General features: G+C 38.6%; 1 protein-coding gene across 1 annotated transcript in view; it reads right to left on the bottom strand.

Moving 5' to 3' along the window:
* The window catches only part of LOC133544276 (DNA-binding protein SATB2-like), a 56,368-nt gene extending 38,746 nt beyond the window's left edge, over positions 1–17,622 (bottom strand). The window contains exons 1-2 of the mRNA XM_061889445.1: positions 17,444–17,622; positions 9,517–9,738 (exon numbers count right to left, since the gene is read on the bottom strand). Coding sequence (XP_061745429.1) covers positions 9,517–9,738; positions 17,444–17,450 — 229 coding nt within the window. The 5' untranslated portion in view covers positions 17,451–17,622. The remainder of the gene's footprint in view (positions 1–9,516; positions 9,739–17,443) is intronic.
* Positions 17,623–20,330: the final 2,708 nt, after the last annotated feature.

Genomic DNA, 20,330 nt, shown 5'->3' with positions numbered 1-20,330 from the left:
GTATGACACATAGAATGGACATGCTATCCCCGTTTAAATAAGAACATCTCATTTAAGTAGGCCTTTAAGGAAAACAAACAAGGCCCCAAACGCATTCTTGACCTGCCAACACTTCTGGAATTTGCAGAGGAATCGCGGAAATTTCCTGACGAAATTGATTGTGTGCATATAAAATATTGTAACTGTTAAAAGGATGGCGAGGAGCTGGTTCATCAACTATCTCTTTATTACAACACCGTTTCCTTTATGTAGAGCTTAGATGGCAGCATATGTTGTTCCAAAAACCTGTATGTACCTTTCAGCATTAATGTTGCCTTCACATATGTGTAAGTTACCCATGCCTTGGGGACTAATGCACCCCAATACCATCACAGATGATGGCTTTTGAACTTTGTGTCGATAACAGGCTTCCCAAAGGCTTCCCCTTTGGTCCGGATGACACGATGGACTTTTCCACTTTGCATCAGTCCATCTTAGATGATCTCGGGCCCAAAAAAGCCGGCGGCGTTTCCGGATGTTGTTGATAAATGGCTTTCGGTTCGCATAGTAGAGCTTTAACTTGCACTTCCAGATGTAACGACAAACTGTGTTTACTGACAGTGGTATTCTGAAGTGTTTCTGAACCCATGTGGTGATATCCTTTAGAGATTGATGTCGGTTTTTGATACAGTGCCGTCTGAGGGATTGAAGGTCACGGTCATTGAATGTTGGTTTCCGGCCATGCCGCTTACCTGGAGTGATTTCTCCAGATTCACTGAACCTTTATATGATATTGTGGACCGTGGATGTTGAAATCCCTAAAGTTCTTGCAATAGCACTTTAAGAAAGGTTGTTCTTAAACTGTTTGACTATTTGCTCACGCAGTTATGGACAAAGGGGTGTATCTCGCCCCATCCTTTCTTGTGAAAGACTGAGCATTTTTTGGGAAGCTGTTTTTATACCCAATCATGGCACCCACCTGTTCGCAATTAGCCTGCACACCTGTGGGATGTTCCTCATAAGTGTTTGATGAGCATTCCTCAACTTTATCAGTATTTATTGCCAGTTTTACCAACTTCTTTGTCATGTGTTGCTGGCATCAAATTCTAAAGTTGAAGATTATTTGCAAAAAAAAAAAAGTATATCAGTTTGAACATCAAATATGTTGTCTTTGTAGCATATTCAACTGAATATGGGTTGAATTTTTTTTTGCAAATCATTGTATTCCGTTTATATTTACATCTAAAACAATTTCCCAACTCATATGGAAACGGGGTTTATAAAACGAGCAGTCACATGCACACTCAATTAGTTCCTGTTCTTGTGCACAATAAAAAATGTTGGGTTAAAAAATAACCCAGATTCTAACCCAACTGCTCGTTCAGGAATGGACGAACCCCTTATTTGAGTTATTTTAACTCAACATTTTGGTTAAATTTTTTTCAACCCAACTTTTGCGTTTAATTATTTAACCAAAAAGTTGAGTTATGATAACTTAATGTTGGGTTATTCCCAACCAAACTATTGGGTTGAACTGCTTAACCCAAAAGTTGAGTTATGCTAACTCAATGTTGGTTGATTCATAACCCAATTATTGGGTTAAATTTATTCAACACAAAAGCTGAGTTATGCTCACTACATCCATCCATCCATCCATTTTCTACCGCTTATTCCCTTTGGGGTCGCGGGGGCTCTGGTGCATATCTCAGCTAGAATGTTGGGTTATTCAAACCCAAGTATTGGTTTAAAATAGTTGGTTCAAAATTATAAATTTTACTGCTGGTTTGTCCTACTCCTTCCCAACTAATGATCAAAATAATTTTTGTTCCATAAAAATTGTAGCTGTGATAGGCGCCAGCGCTCCCCGCGACCCCAAAAGGGAATAAGCGGTAGAAAATGGATGAATGGATAAAATATACTCAAAGGCAAGATATGAGTGACATTTTATTGTAGTAGGTCTATACAACATGCTCAAATATTGTCATGTACATACTATAAGACGTGCAATTTTGAATAATGTTAATGAGATTAATCCATAATAAAATTCCCTTAATGAAAAAAGTACATGTTTAATAATAAAAAAAAGCCTTTTACCCAAAAATGCAAAAATCATTGAAAAACAACCCAAAAATGGTTGATAGTTTTGAAAACCTAGAAACTGAGTTGAAATAATACCCTTATAACTAGAGATGTCCAATAATACCGGACTGCCGATATTATCGCGCGATAAATGCTTTAAAATGTAATATCCGTTTCAAAAAGTAAATTTTATGACTTTTTAAAACGCCGCTGTACAGAGTGGAACACGGACGTAGGGAAAAGTACAGAGTGGCAATAAACCTTAAACGCACTGCCTTTGCATGCAGGCCCAATCATATCACATCTACGGCTTTTCACACACAGAAGTGAATGCAAGCATACTTGGTCAACAGCCTTGTAGGTCACACTGAGGGTGGCCGTATAAACAACTGTAACACTGTTACAAATATGCGCCACACTGTGAAGCCACACCAAACAAGAAGGACAAACACATTTCGGGAGAACATCCGCACCGCAACACAACATAAACACATTAGAACAAATACCCAGAACCTAACTCTTCCGGGAAGCTACAATATACACCCCCCGCTACCCTTTACACCCCCCCCCCCCCCACAAACCTCAACCCCGCCTCCTATCCCTGCCCACCTCAACGTCCTCATGCTCTCTCAGGGAGAGCATGTCCCAAATTCCAAGCTGCTGTTTTGAGGCATGTTAAAAAAAATAATGCACTTTGTGACTTCAATAATAAATATGGCAGTTCCATGTTGGCATTTTTTCTATTAATTGAGTTGATTTATTTAGGAAAACTGTGTTACATCACAACAAAATTAGGCAGAATAATGTGTTAATTCCACAACTGTATATATCGGTATCGGTTGATATCAGAATCGGTAATTAAGAGTTGGACATTATCAGAAAATCAGATATCGGCAAAAAAGCCATTATCGGACATCTCTACTTATAACCCCAAAAATGGATTGCTCTTCATAAAAATAACTCCAAAATTTAACCCAACACTCGCAACTCATGAATTGGGTTATCGAAATAACCCAGCATTTTTTAGTGTGTACCGAAAGATGTTCCATGTGAAGTGAATTATATTTATATAGCGTTTTTTCTCTGGTGACTCGAAGCGCTTAACATTGAAAATCCCATCATTTGCATTCAAGCAACAGTTACACCAGTGTGGGCGGAACTGGGACCAATGTGGGTGAAGTGTCTTTGCCCAAGGACACAACGGCAGTGACTCGGATTAGGAAAGTTGCATTTCCAACCAAGAAGTGTCTGTTTTTTTGCTCTACCATCTGAGCCACGCCGCCCCGTAAATTCCTAGACTTGCAATGTTTAACAAAGGAGCTTCTGCCACGTCACTATTAGCTTACCTAATAGTCAAAGAGAACAAGAATACACAAATGAACAAGGGAATATTTTTAAAAAATCACGGCGTATCATCGTTTTATCGCCACAATTTTAACAATTTTCACTTTTCTGTCATTGACACACAGGGGGCGCCACTGACTCCCTTGTTTTTTAAATGTAGATCAAGGGTGTTTTTGTGGCTTGTGCAGCCCTTTGAAGTATTTGCGATTGAGGGCTATATATCCATCCATCCATCCATCCATTTCCTACCGCTTATTCCCTTTCGGGGTCACGGGGGGCGCTGGCGCCTATCTCAGTTACAATCGGGCGGAAGGCGGGGTACACCCTGGACAAGTCGCCACCTCATCGCAGGGCCAACACAGATAGACAGACAACATTCACACTCACCCTGGACAAGTCGCCACCTCATCGCAGGGCCAACACAGATAGACAAACATTCACACTCACCCTGGACAAGTCGCCACCTCATCGCAGGGCCAACACAGATAGACAGACAACATTCACACTCACATTCACACACTAAGTAAACTCTGATTGATTGATTGTTTTAAAAAACTTCAATCTATATCTGCAGCCTAACAAAAAGTAGACTTTTAAATAGTCAATACTGTAAATTTGCTGTGAATAAAGTAGTCAAAAAAATCGATTTCTTTGCCACTTGAGGCAGCTCAGCGAATCGTTCAGGATTCTGCACGGATGTGTACGTTTTAAAATAATTACTGCACTCTTAAATAATGTTTGTTTCGTTATCTTCTTTTATATGTATTCTTTCGTATGATATTGACATTGAAATAACGATTGCAAAACAAAAACATGTAAAAAGTGCACCAACATGACTGCTGTAAAACAAATTGACAGGAAGTGACAATGTCTTCGCGCATGTGTGGACAGATCCCGTCTTCTGGGACCGATCAGGTACTGACATCGCAGTACTGGGAAAAACCTACCGTATTTCCTTGAATTGCCGCCGGGCATATAGTATGCGCCTGCCTTGAATTACTGCCGGGTCAAACTCGCTTCCCAAAATATTACCGCCTGGTCAAACTCGTGACGTCACGAGTGACACTTCCCCTGTCATCATTTTCAAAATGGAGGAGGCTGATTTCAATACCGGCAATTTGAAGTCGCATAAAAGGAAGAAGATTAAGAGCTATTCAGTAGGATTTAAGGTCCAAGCTTACATCACACTCACATTTTTACTGCATGCCTTTGGTAAGTGCCGGAGTGAGAAGAGGTTTTAAATTAATTAGCGCCCCGGTGGCAATTCAAGGAAATACGGTAATCGTGATTTCACACAACAGAACAGCAACATTGCAAGAATATCATCCATTAAAAAAATATATATATACATGAATACTGTATTTTTCGGACTATAAGTGGCAGTTTTTTTAATAGTTTGGTCGGGGGTGCGACTTATACTCAGGAGCGACTTATGTGTGAAATTATAAACACATTACCGTAATATATCAAATAATATTATTTAGCTCATTCAGGTAAGAGACTAGACATATAAGATTTCATGGGATTTAGCGATTAGGATTGACGGATTGTTTGGTAAACATATAGCATGTTCTATATGTTATAGTTATTTGAATGACTCTTATCATAATATGTTACATTAACATACCAGGCACCTTCTCAGTTGGTTATTTATGCGTCATATAACGTACACTTATTCAGCCTCTTGTTCACTATTCTTTATTTATTTTAAATTGCCTTTCAAATGTCTATTCTTGGTGTTGGGTTTTATCAAATAAATTTCCCCCAAAAATGTGACTTATACTCCAGTGCCACTTACAGTATACACCAGGGGTCACCAACCTTTTTGAAACCAAGAGCTACTTCTTCGGTTATGATCAATGCGAAGGGCTACCAGTTTGATACACACTTAAATAAATTGCCAGAAATAGCTATTTGCTCAATTTTCCTTTTATGAATACATTTATATGTATAAAAAAAAAATGGATATTTCTGTCTGTCATTCCGTCGTACATTTTTTTTTCCTTTTACGGAAGGTTTTTTGTAGAGAATAAATGATGGAAAAAACACTTAATTGAACGGTTTAAAAGAGGAGAAAAAACGAAAAAAAAGAAAATTAAATTTTGAAACATAATTTATCTTCAATTTCGACTATTTAAAATTCAAAATTCAACGGAAAAAAATGAATAGAAAAACTAACTAATTCGAATCTTTTTGAAAAAAATAAGAAAATAATTTATGGAACATCATTAGTAATTTTTCCTGATTAACATTAATTTTAGAATTTTGATGACATGTTTTAAATAGGTTAAAATCCAATCTGCACTTTGTTAGAATATTTAACAAATTGGACCAAGCTATATTTCTAACAAACACAAATCATTATTTCTTCTAGATTTTCCAGAACAAAAATTTTAAAAGAAATTCAAAAGACTTTGAAATAAGATTTAAATTTGATCCTACAGTTTTTGTAGATTTGCTAGAATCTTTTTTTTGAATTTTAATCATAATATTTCACAAATATTCTTCGTCAAAAAATCAGAAGCTAAAATGAAGAATTAAATTAAAATGTATTTATTATTCTTTACAATAATAAAAAAAATAGATACTTGAACATTGATTTAAATTGTCAGGAAAGAAGAGGAAGGAATTTAAAAGGTAAAAAGGTATATGTGTTTAAAAATCCTAAAATCATGTTTGAGGTTGTATTTTTTCTCTAAAATGGTCTTTCTGAAAGTTATAAGAAGCAAAGTAAAAAAAATAATGAATTTATTCAAACAAGTGAAGACCAAGTCTTTAAAATATTTTCTTGGATTTTCAAATTCTATTCGAGTTTTTTCTCTCTTAGAATTAAAAATGTTGAGCACAGCGAGACCAGCTTGCTAGTAAATAAATAAAATATAAAAAATAGACGCAGCTCACTGGTAAGTGCTGCTATTTGAGCTATTTTTAGAACAGGCCAGCGGGCTACTTATCGGGTCCTTACGAGCTACCTGGTGCCCGCGGGCACCGCGTTGGTGACCCCTGGTGTACAACAACTGATCCCTTAGTAATACATACGTTGCTTTCATCCTCTCCAAGGTTCTGATAGTCATCATTGTCACCGACGTCCCACTGCGTCATCATTGTTGTTGTGGTTTGTGCAGCCCTTTGAGACACTAGTGATTTAGGGCTATATAAGTAAACATTGATTGATTGATTGATACAAAAAAAAATGTTCAAATTAGCCGTAGAGAACATAGAGAACATGCAAAAAACGTTCCCAACTCCTCAGTAAGGAAAGTAGCTATTGGCTGTCCTAAAAGTTACCAGAAGTTGTGAGATGACATCATTGCCTCATTTGCATGACAGATAGCAATGGAATAACGTTGTGGGAAAGTGCAAAAAAAAAAGGCTATATTATTAGAAATGCAACTAAATGTTGAACTAAACTTCTACTGATTCTTTTTTTTTTTTTTTTTTTTACATTTAAACCCATTGTTAAATGTTAAAAACAATGCTTTTCTTTTTCATAGAATTTTGTGACGGTAAAATTGAAAAGATTAGCAATTTGTAGGGGTGTGGGAAAAAATCGATTCGAATACGAATCGAATCGATTAAGTTGTGTGATTCAGATTTTTAAAAATCGATTTTTTTTTTTAATCAATCCAACAAACCACTACACAGCTATACCATAACAATGCAATCCAATTCCGATACCAAACCTGACCCAGCAACACTCAGAACTGCAATAAACAGAGCAATTGAGAGGAGACACAAACACGACACAGAACAAACCAAAAGTAGTGAAACAAAAATGAATATTATAAACAACAGTATCAATATTAGTTATAATTTCAGCATAGCAACGATTAAAAATCCCTCACTGACATTATCATTAGACATTTACAAAAATAAATAAAGAACAATAGTGTCACAGTGGCTTACACTTGCATCGCATCTCATAAGCTTGACAACACACTGTGTCCAATGTTTTCACAAAGATAAAATAAGTCATATTTTTGGTTCGTTTAATAGTTAAAACAAATTTACATTATTGTAATCGGTGGATTAAACATTGTCCTTTACAATTATAAAAGCTTTTAAAAAAAAAATCTACTACTCTGCTTGCATGTCAGCAGACTGGGGTAGATCCTGCTGAAATCCTATGTATTGAATGAATACAGAATCGTTTTGAATCAGAAAAATATCGTTTTTGAATCGAGAATCGAATCAAATCGAAAAAAATCTATATATTATCGAATCGTGACCCCAAGAATCGATATTGAATCGAATCGTGGGACACCCAAAGATTCACAGCCCTAGCAATTTGATTGCTTCAATGATAGGCGCCGAGCCCCTCCACGGACAATACCGAGCACCCACGGGGGATTGATGGCAACTTTCAATCTTTAAAATCATTTTTGAAAAATCTATCTTGTAGTTAATTTGTGCCAAGTTTGGTCCGTTTTACAAAATAATAAAGCCACAGATCATATGGGATATTATCTTCGCTGACCGTGTAATCCATCCATCCATCCATCCATCCATCCATCCATCCATCCATTTTCTACCGCTTATTCCCTTTCGGGGTCGCGGGGGGCACTGGAGCCTATCTCAGCTACAATCGGGCGGAAGGCGGGGTAAAACCTGGACAAGTCGCCACCTCATCGCAGGGCCAACACAGATAGACAGACAACATTCACACTCACATTCACACACTAGGGCCAATTTAGTGTTGCCAATCAACCTATCCCCAGGTGCATGTCTTTGGAAGTGGGAGGAAGCCGGAGTACCCGGAGGGAACCCACGCATTCACGGGGAGAACATGCAGACTCCACACAGAAAGATCCCGAGCCTGGATTTGAACCCAGGACTGCAGGACCTTCGTATTGTGAGGCAGATGCACTAACCCCTCTGCCACTGTAAAGCCACAGATCATATGGGATATTATCTTCGCTGACCGTGTAATGTTTTGTTGTAATACACACACGCCGAGCAGCCACTGGCAGAAATGTAGATCGGCGTATGGTATACAACAACTGACAACTAACTAATACATTAAACAAAAAGCCGTTTAATTAGCCGTAGAGAACATAGAGAACATGCATAAAACGACTTACTTGAGTTGTAACATTGATGCTCATAATTTCGTGTGTTCGTGAACGCAACCTCCTTCGCCGTAACCGTCATTGACACATAATGAGGAAGTGATATGTCGATGTTGTGACTACTGGCTAGCTTAGTGCAGCGTTGTTAATACTGTTATGAGGGAAAATGTTGACGTTTTAAGATCAACAAAGTCTCCAAAGATTCTGATGGTTCTGTCGGGCCGGACTTACAAGACCTTACTTGTAAGGTCTTGTAAGTGTAAGTCCTGTAAAAGTGTTGGTCATGTATGATGTCTTTTTGTTATTTTTGTTGGTGATGTGTAATGTCTATTGTTTAAATGTACGACAGTGAAAATGAATCCCCCCAACGGGGACCAATAAATCTAAATCAATTAATCAACTTGTACAATATTAGCGCCAAACACTCGTTGCTTGTTGTTGAAAAATGAAACCTAATTTCTTGTTGTAGTGGAAAATTTCTGTCCTAAACTAAATGCATTGGGAGAGACACGAAATGAGAGGTCAAGTCAACCCTGACCAAGTTGGTGGGGTGACACGACATAAGAGGTCAAGTCACCCTGAACATTGGACAGTTACATAAGTTGTTATGCTACAATCAGGCAAACAGGGAGTGTATAAATAAGAAGGGAAGACCAAGCCTGATGTGTGCTCTTATTAATTCCTTTCACGAGGGTGCACCATCTTTTGTCTCATGAGACACTGTCTGTTTTCATATCGATTCAATCCAACTTTGTACTATCTGATTGTGAGTAATTAAAACTGTTGTAACAAACTCTCTATTGTTCCTGTTTAAGATTCTGACTTTTCGACCATATAAAATTGGCGTCACGAACAGGATGAGGCCCCGGGGTTCAATCCCCGACTTTTCAACCACATTGTCGCAGTCAGCTATGTTTCTTCTTATTTGAGTTTGGCCAACTATGTTCTATCAGTCCCTCATCGGGTCTAAACCGAGTCAGTACCTCTTGGTTGGGTTTGTGTTTTGATACTAATGATAATGTGTCTGTGTGTGTAGGAGACGCACCTCCCAGCGGCCTCAGTGGTGCGTCGGTATTAAGTCGGGTCGGTGGACTGTCCGGGCTGCCATTGACCTCCAGAAGGCTCCTTTTGCACGGCGGGATGGGACTCTCCCCTCTTTCACCCCCTTCCTCCGGGCTGCCTCGGAGGCCTTCGGCGTCTGGAACTTGATCGGCTCCCTGCTGATCCATCCTCCTGCACTCTCCAGGTGGGTCACCCGGCGTGGAACCTTGACAACATCAAACCACAAAAATTAGCCATTTTGGGTAATATTGTCACTCAAAGCCTGTGGCTTGCAACACTTTATTAGAAGCCATGTTTATCTATTGTGAGTATACTAGCTTTTTTTAAGCTAATTTTGTACGTATACACCTCAGTCACGTTGGTACTTGATGGATGGATGGATAGATAGATGGATAGATACCGTATTTTTCGGACTATGAGTTGCAGTTTTTTCATAGTTTGGCAGGGGATACGACTTATACTCAGGAGCGACTTATGTGTGAACATACACATTACGTTAAAATATCTAATATTTAGCTCATTCACGTAAGACTAGACGTATAAGATTCCATCGGATTTAGCGATTAGGAGTGACAGATTGTTTGGTAAACGTATAGCATGTTCTATATGTTATAGTTATTTGAATGACTCTTACCATAATATGTTACGTTAACATGCCAGGCACTTTCTCAGTTGGTTATTTATGCGTCATATAACGTCCACTTATTCAGCCTGTTGTTCACTATTCTTTATTTATTTTAAATTGCCTTTCAAATGTCTATTCTTGGTGTTGGTTTTATCAAATTTCCCCCAAAAATGCGACTTATACTCCAGTCCGACTTATATGTTTTTTTCCTTCTTTATTATGCATTTTCGGCCGGTGCGACTTATACTCCGGAGCGACTTATACTCCGAAAAATACGGTAAATAGATGGATGGATGGACGGACACTACTTTTTTGATTCGTTCAGGAGAGTTCCCTGAGGAAAATTAAAATTCCAGCAGCAGTGTACAGAATTGAGATCGAATTTAAAAAGTAAATAATGAAGGAATAAATGGAAACAAAATAGAAAAACATTACAGTAAGAATAAAAATAAAAAGCAACAATGAGAATAAAAATATAACAGTAAAATAAGAATATAACAAGAGAAACTAGGCAGTAGTGACCATGTTATGAAAAAGTATTGGACTGTTATTGTTTTGCATCCCCTGTCATCCTAGTACCCCCCGCCCCCGCCCCAGAGAGGAAATGTGTGGGACAAAGGAGTTTTTTAGTCTATTAGTCCTGCACTTGGGATGAAGCAGTCTAGCACTGAACAGGCTCCTCTGGCTACTGATAACGCTATGCAGAGGGTGACTGGCATCATCCAGGATGCTCACTAGTTTTTCCACAGTCCTCTTCTCTGCCACCGTCACCAGTGAGTCCAGTTTTATTCCGATCGTAGAACCGGCCTGTCTGATCAGTTTCTCCAGTCTGGAGCTGTCCCCCACCATAGCACACTCTGATGTAGTACAGAACACTGGCAACCACAGACTGGTAGTGCATCCACAAGAGTTCTTTTTTTTTTTACAGACGTTGAAGGAGCGCAGCCATGAATTGATTAACGTGGAGCCCGACTTAAACAAGTTGAAAAACTTATTGGAGTGTTACCATTTAGTGGTCAATCATACGGAATATGTACTGAGCTGTGCTATTTACTAATAAAAGTTTCAATCAATCAATCAAAAAAGCCTCCTCTGGAAGAAGTACAGCCTGCTCTGTCTTGTCTTTGAAAAAAAAAAAATTCTATATATTAAACTGTTTTTTAAAGAGAAAACTATACCAAAAGGGCCCCACATCTTTTGATTTGTCAGTCTGTGGCCCTCAGTGGAGAATTGTTTGGGCACCCCTGCACTAGACTGATTGATTGAAACTTATTAGTAGATTGCACAGTACAGTACATATTCCATACAATTGACAACTAAATAGTAACACCCCAATAAGTTTTTCAACTTGTTTAAGTCGGGGTCCACGTTAATCAAATCATGGTAAGACCATCTAAGACTTTTTAAATACAGAGACTGATACTTGGTAAGATGCTTTTGATCAATGCAATCACATCATAAGTCCAACTTACCAATATCACAACCAATAACCACTCAGCATATTTGATATAATAAATGGTAAATGGGTTATACTTGTATAGCGCTTTTCTACCTTCAAGGTACTCAAAGCGCTTTGACACTATTTCCACATTCACCCATTCACACACACATTCACACACTGATGGCGGGAGCTGCCATGCAAGGCCCTAACCAGGACCCATCCGGAGCAAGGGTGAAGTGTCTTGCTCAACAACACAACGGACGTGACGAGGTTGGTAGAAGGTTGGGATCGAACCAGTAACCCTCAGGTTGCTGGCACGGCTATGCTCCCAACTGCGCCACACCGTCCCCAATGCTCCTGATGATATGCTCCTGTTTTTAGCGCCGGCTGAACTATTATTTCCCGCTGAATAAAACCTTGCAGAAGTCAATCAAGAATAACATTCAACTCCTGTGAGAAATCCCAGAGGTTTTACTATGGAGAGGAAATCACTTGAGATGTCACAAAAACTTGGTGAATACAGTAATACCTCAACTTAAGAGTGTTTTCAGATGACAGCTGTCCCTCAGCGAATTATGTTTTAAGTTACAAGCAAACATTTGAGTTCCAAGCATCCTCGCTTTTAGTTGGCGTAGCAAATGTCACAGTGAATCCCGAAAGATCCACCCAAAACATACAGTCTCGATGTCTAGCTTATAGCTAGACATCGACTTTGTTTTTCCAACCAAGGAAAGGAAGAAATTGAGTGTGGAGGACAGTGCTGGCAGAAAAAAAGTGAATGATATTCAATGAATTGAAAATTAAATCAACAAAAATATGACTCAGCGTGTCGCTGACTTGACGAAGACGTTCGAGCGTATCACTGCTAGTCTGCACCATATTGGAGCAGAATGAGTCAAACACCAGGCAAGGATGTTAAAATTATATCCAAACGGCAAACCTGTATCCATTAAAATATGGAAACGCTGCTGATGGTGTGTTTGACTGAGATGCTGTGCTTTATTATTACATTACTTCCTAAAACTCAAGTAGTTGTTTGTACTAGCTTCTATTGTGTTGTTTTATACAATATTTTGGTAACAGTAACAGTAACAAAGATTTAATTTAGAGTTATTTGGACACTAGGGGAACATATTCTGAGTAACAAAGACTTAATTTGGAGTTATTTGGACACTAGAGCTGGGGTCGGGAACCTTTTTGGCTGAGACAGCCATGAAAGCCAAATATTTCAAAATGTATTTGCGTGAAAGCCATATAGTATTTTTTAATACTGAATACAACTAAATGCATGCATTTTTAAGACCAACATTTTTAGAGTATAATAAGTCTCTTATTCTTTTTAATAACATTGTTCTTTTAAAGCTAACCAATAATAAATGTAATCCTTCTTACCATTAATGCAACATCTTGAACAGGCGCGATAAAAAACGAATGGTTGGATTAAAATGCATGAGAATGTTTCATAATTTGAACGTTATTTTTAACACGGTGATTACCAGCGGAATTATTCATTACTTATCGTGTTAAGCAATGTCAGCTAAGATTTATCTGAGAGCCAGATGCAGTCATCAAAAGAGTCAAATCTGCCTCTAGAGCCATAGGTTCCCTACCCCTGCACTAGAGGAACATATTGTAAGTACCAAAGACTTGAGTTAGGGTTAGTGTTAGGGTTATAGTAGTTTTGTGTTTTGTTATGTAAGAACAGACCATATTAATTAAAATGTATTAAAGGGAGAATCATATACAACAACTTCCTTACTTAGTACTAACAAGCAATCACTGAGTTTATTGAGGAAAGACTCTTAGTTAATGGCTTACTGCTTGTATAATAAGGCCATGCAGAATAAGGCATCAATAAGTACTTAAAAATGACTAAGAGCCAATATGTTACTAATTTGCATGTTAACAAGCAACTAATTAATGGTGAATATGTTCCCCATACTAAAGTGTTGCGAATATTTGTTATGTAAAAGTGTGTTTTTCTTGTAAAAAGCAGGTCCAAGCATCAATTACATTAATTTTAATTCATTTCAATTGCTGACTTTGATTTGTAATACAAGTTACAAATAAGAGATCCGTCACAGAGCCAATGAAGCTTGTGAGTTGAGGTACTACTGTATAGCAGAACAATGGTGTCCTTATACGGAATGTTACTTAATATCTACAGACGTTTATGATTGGGCAACCTGTTGTTTGGTTTAGTTTAGTTATTTCTTTCTTCGGTCAGTGGTCAACAAAATAAACAAACCGTTTTACATCCATGAATTCATGAATTGACAATTTTACAAACCAAAAATGTTTAGGCTGAAGTTGAGCACTTATTTCGCCTAACGGGGGTCAACAACCCGCGGCTCTTTAGTGCCGCCCTCGTGGCTCCCTGGAGCATTTTTAAAAATAATGTTTTTGTTTTACTATGTTTTTTTGTTTGAGGACAAACATGACCCAAACCTTCCCAATTGTTAGAACGCCCGATGTTTAACATGTTTGTGTGTATGCTTCACTGATGACCGTATCGTTTTGTCCTAATTTCAGTAGTTCTTGAACTCATCATAGTGTGGAGTGACACAACAGTTTGTTTACATGCAAAATCTTCCACTCCTTTGTCTCATTTTGTCCACCAAAAGTGTTATACTGTGCGTGAATGCACAAAGGTGCACTTTGTTGATGTTATTGACTTGTTGGAGTGCTAATCAGGCTATTTAGGCTAGCTTTATTTACATATTGCATCATTTTGCCTCATTTGTTGGTATATATGAGCTCATATCATTTCCTTTACTTTTATCCTCTTTGTATATAATTTATATACACATTACCTGTATGTAATATTGGCTGAATTTCTGATCGTTTTTTGTGTGCCCTGTTGTTCCAGACTACAGCAAACGTTACCTAGCTTTGCAAAGATTGTGATAAATCTATTAAAAGCAGACATTCTGACATTTCCTTTAACTTGGACGGACACATCTACACCTTTTGGCCATTAAAAGTCAGTCATTACCAGGAGTTATCTCACCTTCTGAGTAGCCTCTGATTTACAATGGGTTCGTAATCTTGTAAAAATCTGTAGAATAAATCACATTTCAATATTTCTGTCAACAAAGCTTTGCTTCAGCCTGTGACACAGTCATTTTGATAGTAGGCTATTATAGCTAATATCACCACCTACATCACGTGCTGACTTTATTATAACACAAGACTTTTAAAGTCATTTTGATGGTAGGCTATTATCGCCAATATAGACTTATATACAGCTTTTCATTTTTTGCAGCTCCAGACAGATTTGTTTTTAGTATTTGTCATGTTTTGTGGTCACGTTCTGCTTTGTTTTGGATTCATTGGGCATTCTTGTTTGTTTTGTCACTATGCCAACCCATCAGTTTTCACCTGTTATGTGTTCACGACTCACGCACCTGATTGGTCTGGACTAACGCACATGTCATCGCTGCACCTATTTAAGCCTGTAGTTGCCAGGCAGTCGGCCTGGCAACATCGCTTTCTACTCACCCTCGTCACACCCTTGTTATCCATGTTCCTTTCTTGTTCCAAGTAAGTTTTTTGTTATTCATGCCACAGTGCAAGTTTTGTTTTATGTCCGTAGTTTTGCCTCAGTGCAAGTTTTGTTTTCATCACCAAGTTTTGAACCTCCGCTGTGAGCGCCTTCGTTTGCACCTTTTTTGAGTTATTAATTAAAATGTTACGTCGTGTCCGGTCCAATCGCTTTGCACCACGGGAAAACAAACCACTCCAGAGTTCAAGTCATGACAGTATTTTTGGTCCAATATGGCTCTTTCAACGTTTTGGGTTGCCGACCCCTGGCCTAACCCTATTAACAATCTCAAATACAAGATGTAGCAAAACTAAGAGGCATCGGGCTCATACATTAAGCTTCATAGAAATGTGAAATTTTCTTCACAATTCTCCCCGTGACTGCGTGGGTTCCCTCCGGGTACTCCGGCTTCCTCCCACCTCCAAAAACATGCACCTGGGGATAGGTTGATTGGCAACACTAGATTGGCCCTAGTGTGTGAGTGTGAATGTTGTCTGTCTATCTGTGTTGGCCCTTTGATGTGGTGGCGACTTGTCCAGGGTGTACACCGCCTCCCGCCCGAATGCAGCTGAGCTAGGCTCCCGCGACCCCGAAAGGGACAAGCGGTAGAAAATGGATTGATAGATGGACAAAATATTACATGTACACCTTGCACACATCATAAACACTGTTCAAATATATACAGAGTAAAGACATAGACAAGCAGTTGTAAAATATCTCTGTATATGTGTTGGTTAAACATGTGTACCAATAATACACTATATAAAAACACTTACACATTGTTTTATTTACGTCTCACATTTAGTTTTGTAATTAACATTGATCATAGCATTACTTATTGGAGTGGATTCAAGAACAATATATTTTTCTAGGATATTGGTCTTAAAATGTGCTTTGATATATTTAATAGCGCACCTATCTTCTAATCCAGTGGTTCTCAAAAGGGGGTACGCATACCCCTGGGGGTACTTGAAAGTAAGCCAAGGGGTACGTGAGATTGTTTGAAAATATTCTAAAAATAGCAGCAATTCAAAATCTTTTATAAACATATTTATTGAATAATAATTCAACAAAATATGAATGTAAGTTCATAAACTGTGAAAAGAAATGCAAAAATTCAATATTCAGTGTTGACAGCTAGATTTGTTTTGTGGACATGTTCCATAAATATTGATGTTAAAGATGTCTTTTTTTTGTGGAGAAATGTTTAGAATTAAGTTCATGAATCCAGATGGATCTCTATTACAATCCCCAAAGAGGGCACTTTAAGTTGATGATTACTTCTATGTGTAGAAATCTTTATTTATAATTGAATCACTTGTTTATTTTTCAACAAGTTTTTAGTTATTTTTATATCTCTTTTTCCAAATAGTTCAATAAAGACTACTACAAATGAGCAATATTTTGCATGTACTGAAATTTAATAAATCAGAAACTGATGACATAGTGCTGTATTTTACTTCTTTTTCTCTGTTTTTTAATTAAAAATGCTTTGCTCTGATTAGGGGGTAGTTGAATTAAAAGATGTTCACAGGGGGTACATCACTGAAAAAAGGTGGAGAACCACTGTAGCACTTCCAAGGGGGTGAACAAGGGGATGGGTCAAATGCAGAGGACAAATTTCACCAAACCTAGGGTGTGTGTGACAATCATTGGTACTTTAACATTAATCTAATAAACAACTTTTTTTTTTAAATCAGAGTCATTTTTGGAATAGTTAAATAAACAAAGCAAAACAGGTCTGCCAGCGATGGCGGGGAAACTGTTATTGTGCCTGTCCTCGAGCGCGGCGTGATATAGTTATTAAGTTACAGCATGTGGATACAATAAATCATTTCAACATGTCTGAAAAGCAGTAGAAAGAAGCAGCACATATTCAGATCCTGATAATTCAAGTCTTATTATATCATTTGCAATGTACCACTTTGTTTACTTTTGGTGGGTTAAATTGTAGTTAAGGAGAGAACAATGGACAGAACAAAAGACAATAATTAAAAAAAAAAGGAATATGTAGAATAGATGAATAAGTAAAGGTAAAAAAAAATACTAAAATGAAAAAAGAACTGAATGAAATAAGCAAATCTATTAATGATAAATGGAAGAAATATCAGTAAAAATGTAACAAACGCACAACTTACAAATTAAATAAATAAATGATAAATGGGTTGTACTTGTATAACAAAAGGTGGACATAGATTTACCAACGACAAAGGAAAGAAAAGAAAGAAGGAAAAGTGTTTTGAAAAATAAAATGCAAATAAAAATTGTACCTTTTTCTTTTTTAATGAACGATGACTTACTTTTCATGATGCCACCTTGCTCGCTCGTGAATAAAGTCCATCCACTGGCAAAGCTGAGCGACTCCAGTCTGATGGCTAACTTTTCCTTTGCAGCATGTACGCACGCACATACACACACACACACACACACACACACACGCACGCAGGCGTATAGATGTGAGCACTAGCAGCAGTGAAGAAAGACTGTCTGCTGCTTGTGCTGCGTTCGACTCCAAGCTGAGGGGATGAAGGCTGGGAAGTGGAGTGGGAGGGAGCCCCACTGACACAATGTCCCATCAAATATTTACTGCAGGCTGCAGATCAGGGATGTCAGAAGGATTGCAAGCAGGTGCGTGATGGGAATCCCAGAAATGTTTCATCAATGAGTTGATTATTTGAAGAGCATTTATCAGGACTTGTTCAATCCAATCCAATCCAGTTTATTTGTATAGCACATTTAAACAATATAAATGTTTCCAAAGTTCTGCACAACATGTCACGCCTGTGGATTATGTTGTGGTTTTGTTATGTTTGGTCGTGTTATGTTTTTTTTTTTTGGGACATTCAGTTCTTGTGTTTTGCACTTCCGGTTTTGTTTCCATAGTTACTCATTAGTTTCCACTAGAGATGCGCGGTTTGCGGTTCATCCGCGGATAAACCGCGGGTCGGGCGGGGGACATGACGAAAACATTTATTTTAATTAGATCCGGGCGGGTGGCGGTTGAATCATCCGGAAATATTTGATATACTTTGTGTCATAACTGGGCTTGGACATGGATTGTTTCTTCGATGCAGATGAGGATCAATACGAGCGAGGCGTGGACGTGAGTACATAGTTGTTTATTATATAATATATACAAAACAGGGAAAACAAAAACACTTGCTCAAGGGCATGAAAGACAATTTAACTATAAACTTAAACAGCACGATGGCAAGACTAAAGACATGAAACAAAAGAGTGCACTGTGGCATAAATATATAAACTTACTCGGCATGGAACTGTGGACAGGACGTGAAGGTTTGAATAGCATGGGTAGGGTGCATGTGAGTGTGAGGATCCCAGGACGAAGACAAGAAAAAGAGTGACTTAAATAGCTGTGATGATTAGTGAAAACAAGTGAGGCTGAGAACCGGGACGTGACATGACAGGTGAAAAGTAATGAGTTGACATGGAAACAAACAAAACCAGGAAGTGCAAAACGTGACTGAATGTCCAAAAACTAAACATAACTTACAGGCGTGACAGAGCCCCCCGTTAAAGACAGCTTCTAGATATCCAAAAACCCCAAAACAAAACTATGATTAAAAGTCATGGGAGGGCGGTGGGGGACATGGCGGTGGATCCCGTGTCACAAAGCGAAGAAGACAATAGGAAAGGCTACTATTCTCTAGAATGTCTTCCGGCAGTCACCCAGATAAGTATTAGGGCGTGCTATGAAGTCATTGACTTTGTCACCCTCTACAGTATATACGATCTGCTTGTCAGTCCAGCATCATGTTGTGTGTGGCTTTCGCAGCAACACGCACACGACTGCAAGGCATACTGGGTGACACAGAGTACACTAATGGTTGTGATATAAACAATTTTAACACTCTTAGTAATATGCGCCACGCTGTGAAGCCACACCAAACAAGATTGACAAACACATTTCGGGAGAACATCCTCACAGTAACACAACATAAACACAACGCAACAAATACCCATAATCCTTTGTATCCATGACACCCTCTGACTATTTTATACATTCGCTAGCAGCAAACCCCGCCACCCCCCCACCCCGTACGTCAGTAAGGTGGGCGGGGATGGGGGCGCGGGTGTGTAAAATATATTCAGGAAGTCTCGCGGATACAACGGATTCTGGGTATTTGTTGTGTTGCGTTTATGTTGTGTTACTGTGAGGATGTTCTCCGGAAATGTGTTTGTCAGTCTTGTTTGCTGTGGCTTCACAGCGTGGCGCATATTAGTAAGTGTTAAAGTTGTTTATATCACAACCATCAGTGTACTCTGTGTCACCCAGTATGCCTTTCAATCTTGTACGTGTGATTGCGGAAGCTGCACACATGTAGCCAGACTAACAATCGGTGCGTACATGTTGTTGAAGGTGTCAAAGGCAATGGCTTCACAGCACGCCCAGATCCTTGTCATCAGGATGAACGCCAATTGGATTATCGCGAGGACGTTAGCGGCTCCAATTGTCTTCGTTACTCTGTGAAACAGGTTTAAATAGCTCTGTGAGTGGTAAGGGTGGCCAAACTCTGATGTATTTCAGCGGGCGGGTGGTGGGCAGATGCGTTTCTGATAAAATGTTGTTTCGGGTGGATGGCGGGTGGATGACGACTTTGGTGACGCGGTTGCGGATGATATAATTGCCTATCCGCGCGTCTCTAGTTTCCACCTGGTCTCCAAGTCACGCCCCTGTCCTCAGCCCTCACACCTGTTAGTAATCATTGTCATAGTCATTATTTAAAGCCATTCTGTTTCTGTCCTCCTGCTGGCAACTTTACCCTACCGTGCCTTCTGATACCTACTCTACCTGACCCTCATCTACCTTCATGCCTTGCCTTGCTGTTTGTTATTTTGACCACGCCACGTAAGTTTTTGGTCTGTTTTGTGCCACCGTTATTGTCTTTTTTTCATTTGTATCTAGTTATTCCATTGTGCTGTTTTTGTTTGAGTATAGTCTAGTTCAGGGGTCACCAAACTTTTTGAAACTAAGAGCTACTTCTTGGGTACTGACTAATGTGAAGGGCTCCCAGTTTGATACACACTTAAATAAATTGCCAGAAATAGCCAATTTGCTCAATTTACCTTTAAGAAATATATATGATATATATACAAACACAAAAATGGGTATTTCTGTCTGTCATTCCGTCATTTTTTTCCTTTTACGGAAGATTTTTTGTAGAG

This window comes from Nerophis ophidion, linkage group LG27, assembly GCF_033978795.1.
Source record: "Nerophis ophidion isolate RoL-2023_Sa linkage group LG27, RoL_Noph_v1.0, whole genome shotgun sequence".
NCBI classification, from domain to species: domain Eukaryota; kingdom Metazoa; phylum Chordata; class Actinopteri; order Syngnathiformes; family Syngnathidae; genus Nerophis; species Nerophis ophidion.
Note: the sequence above shows the minus strand (reverse complement) of the source record. Positions and strands in the feature narration are given on the sequence as shown.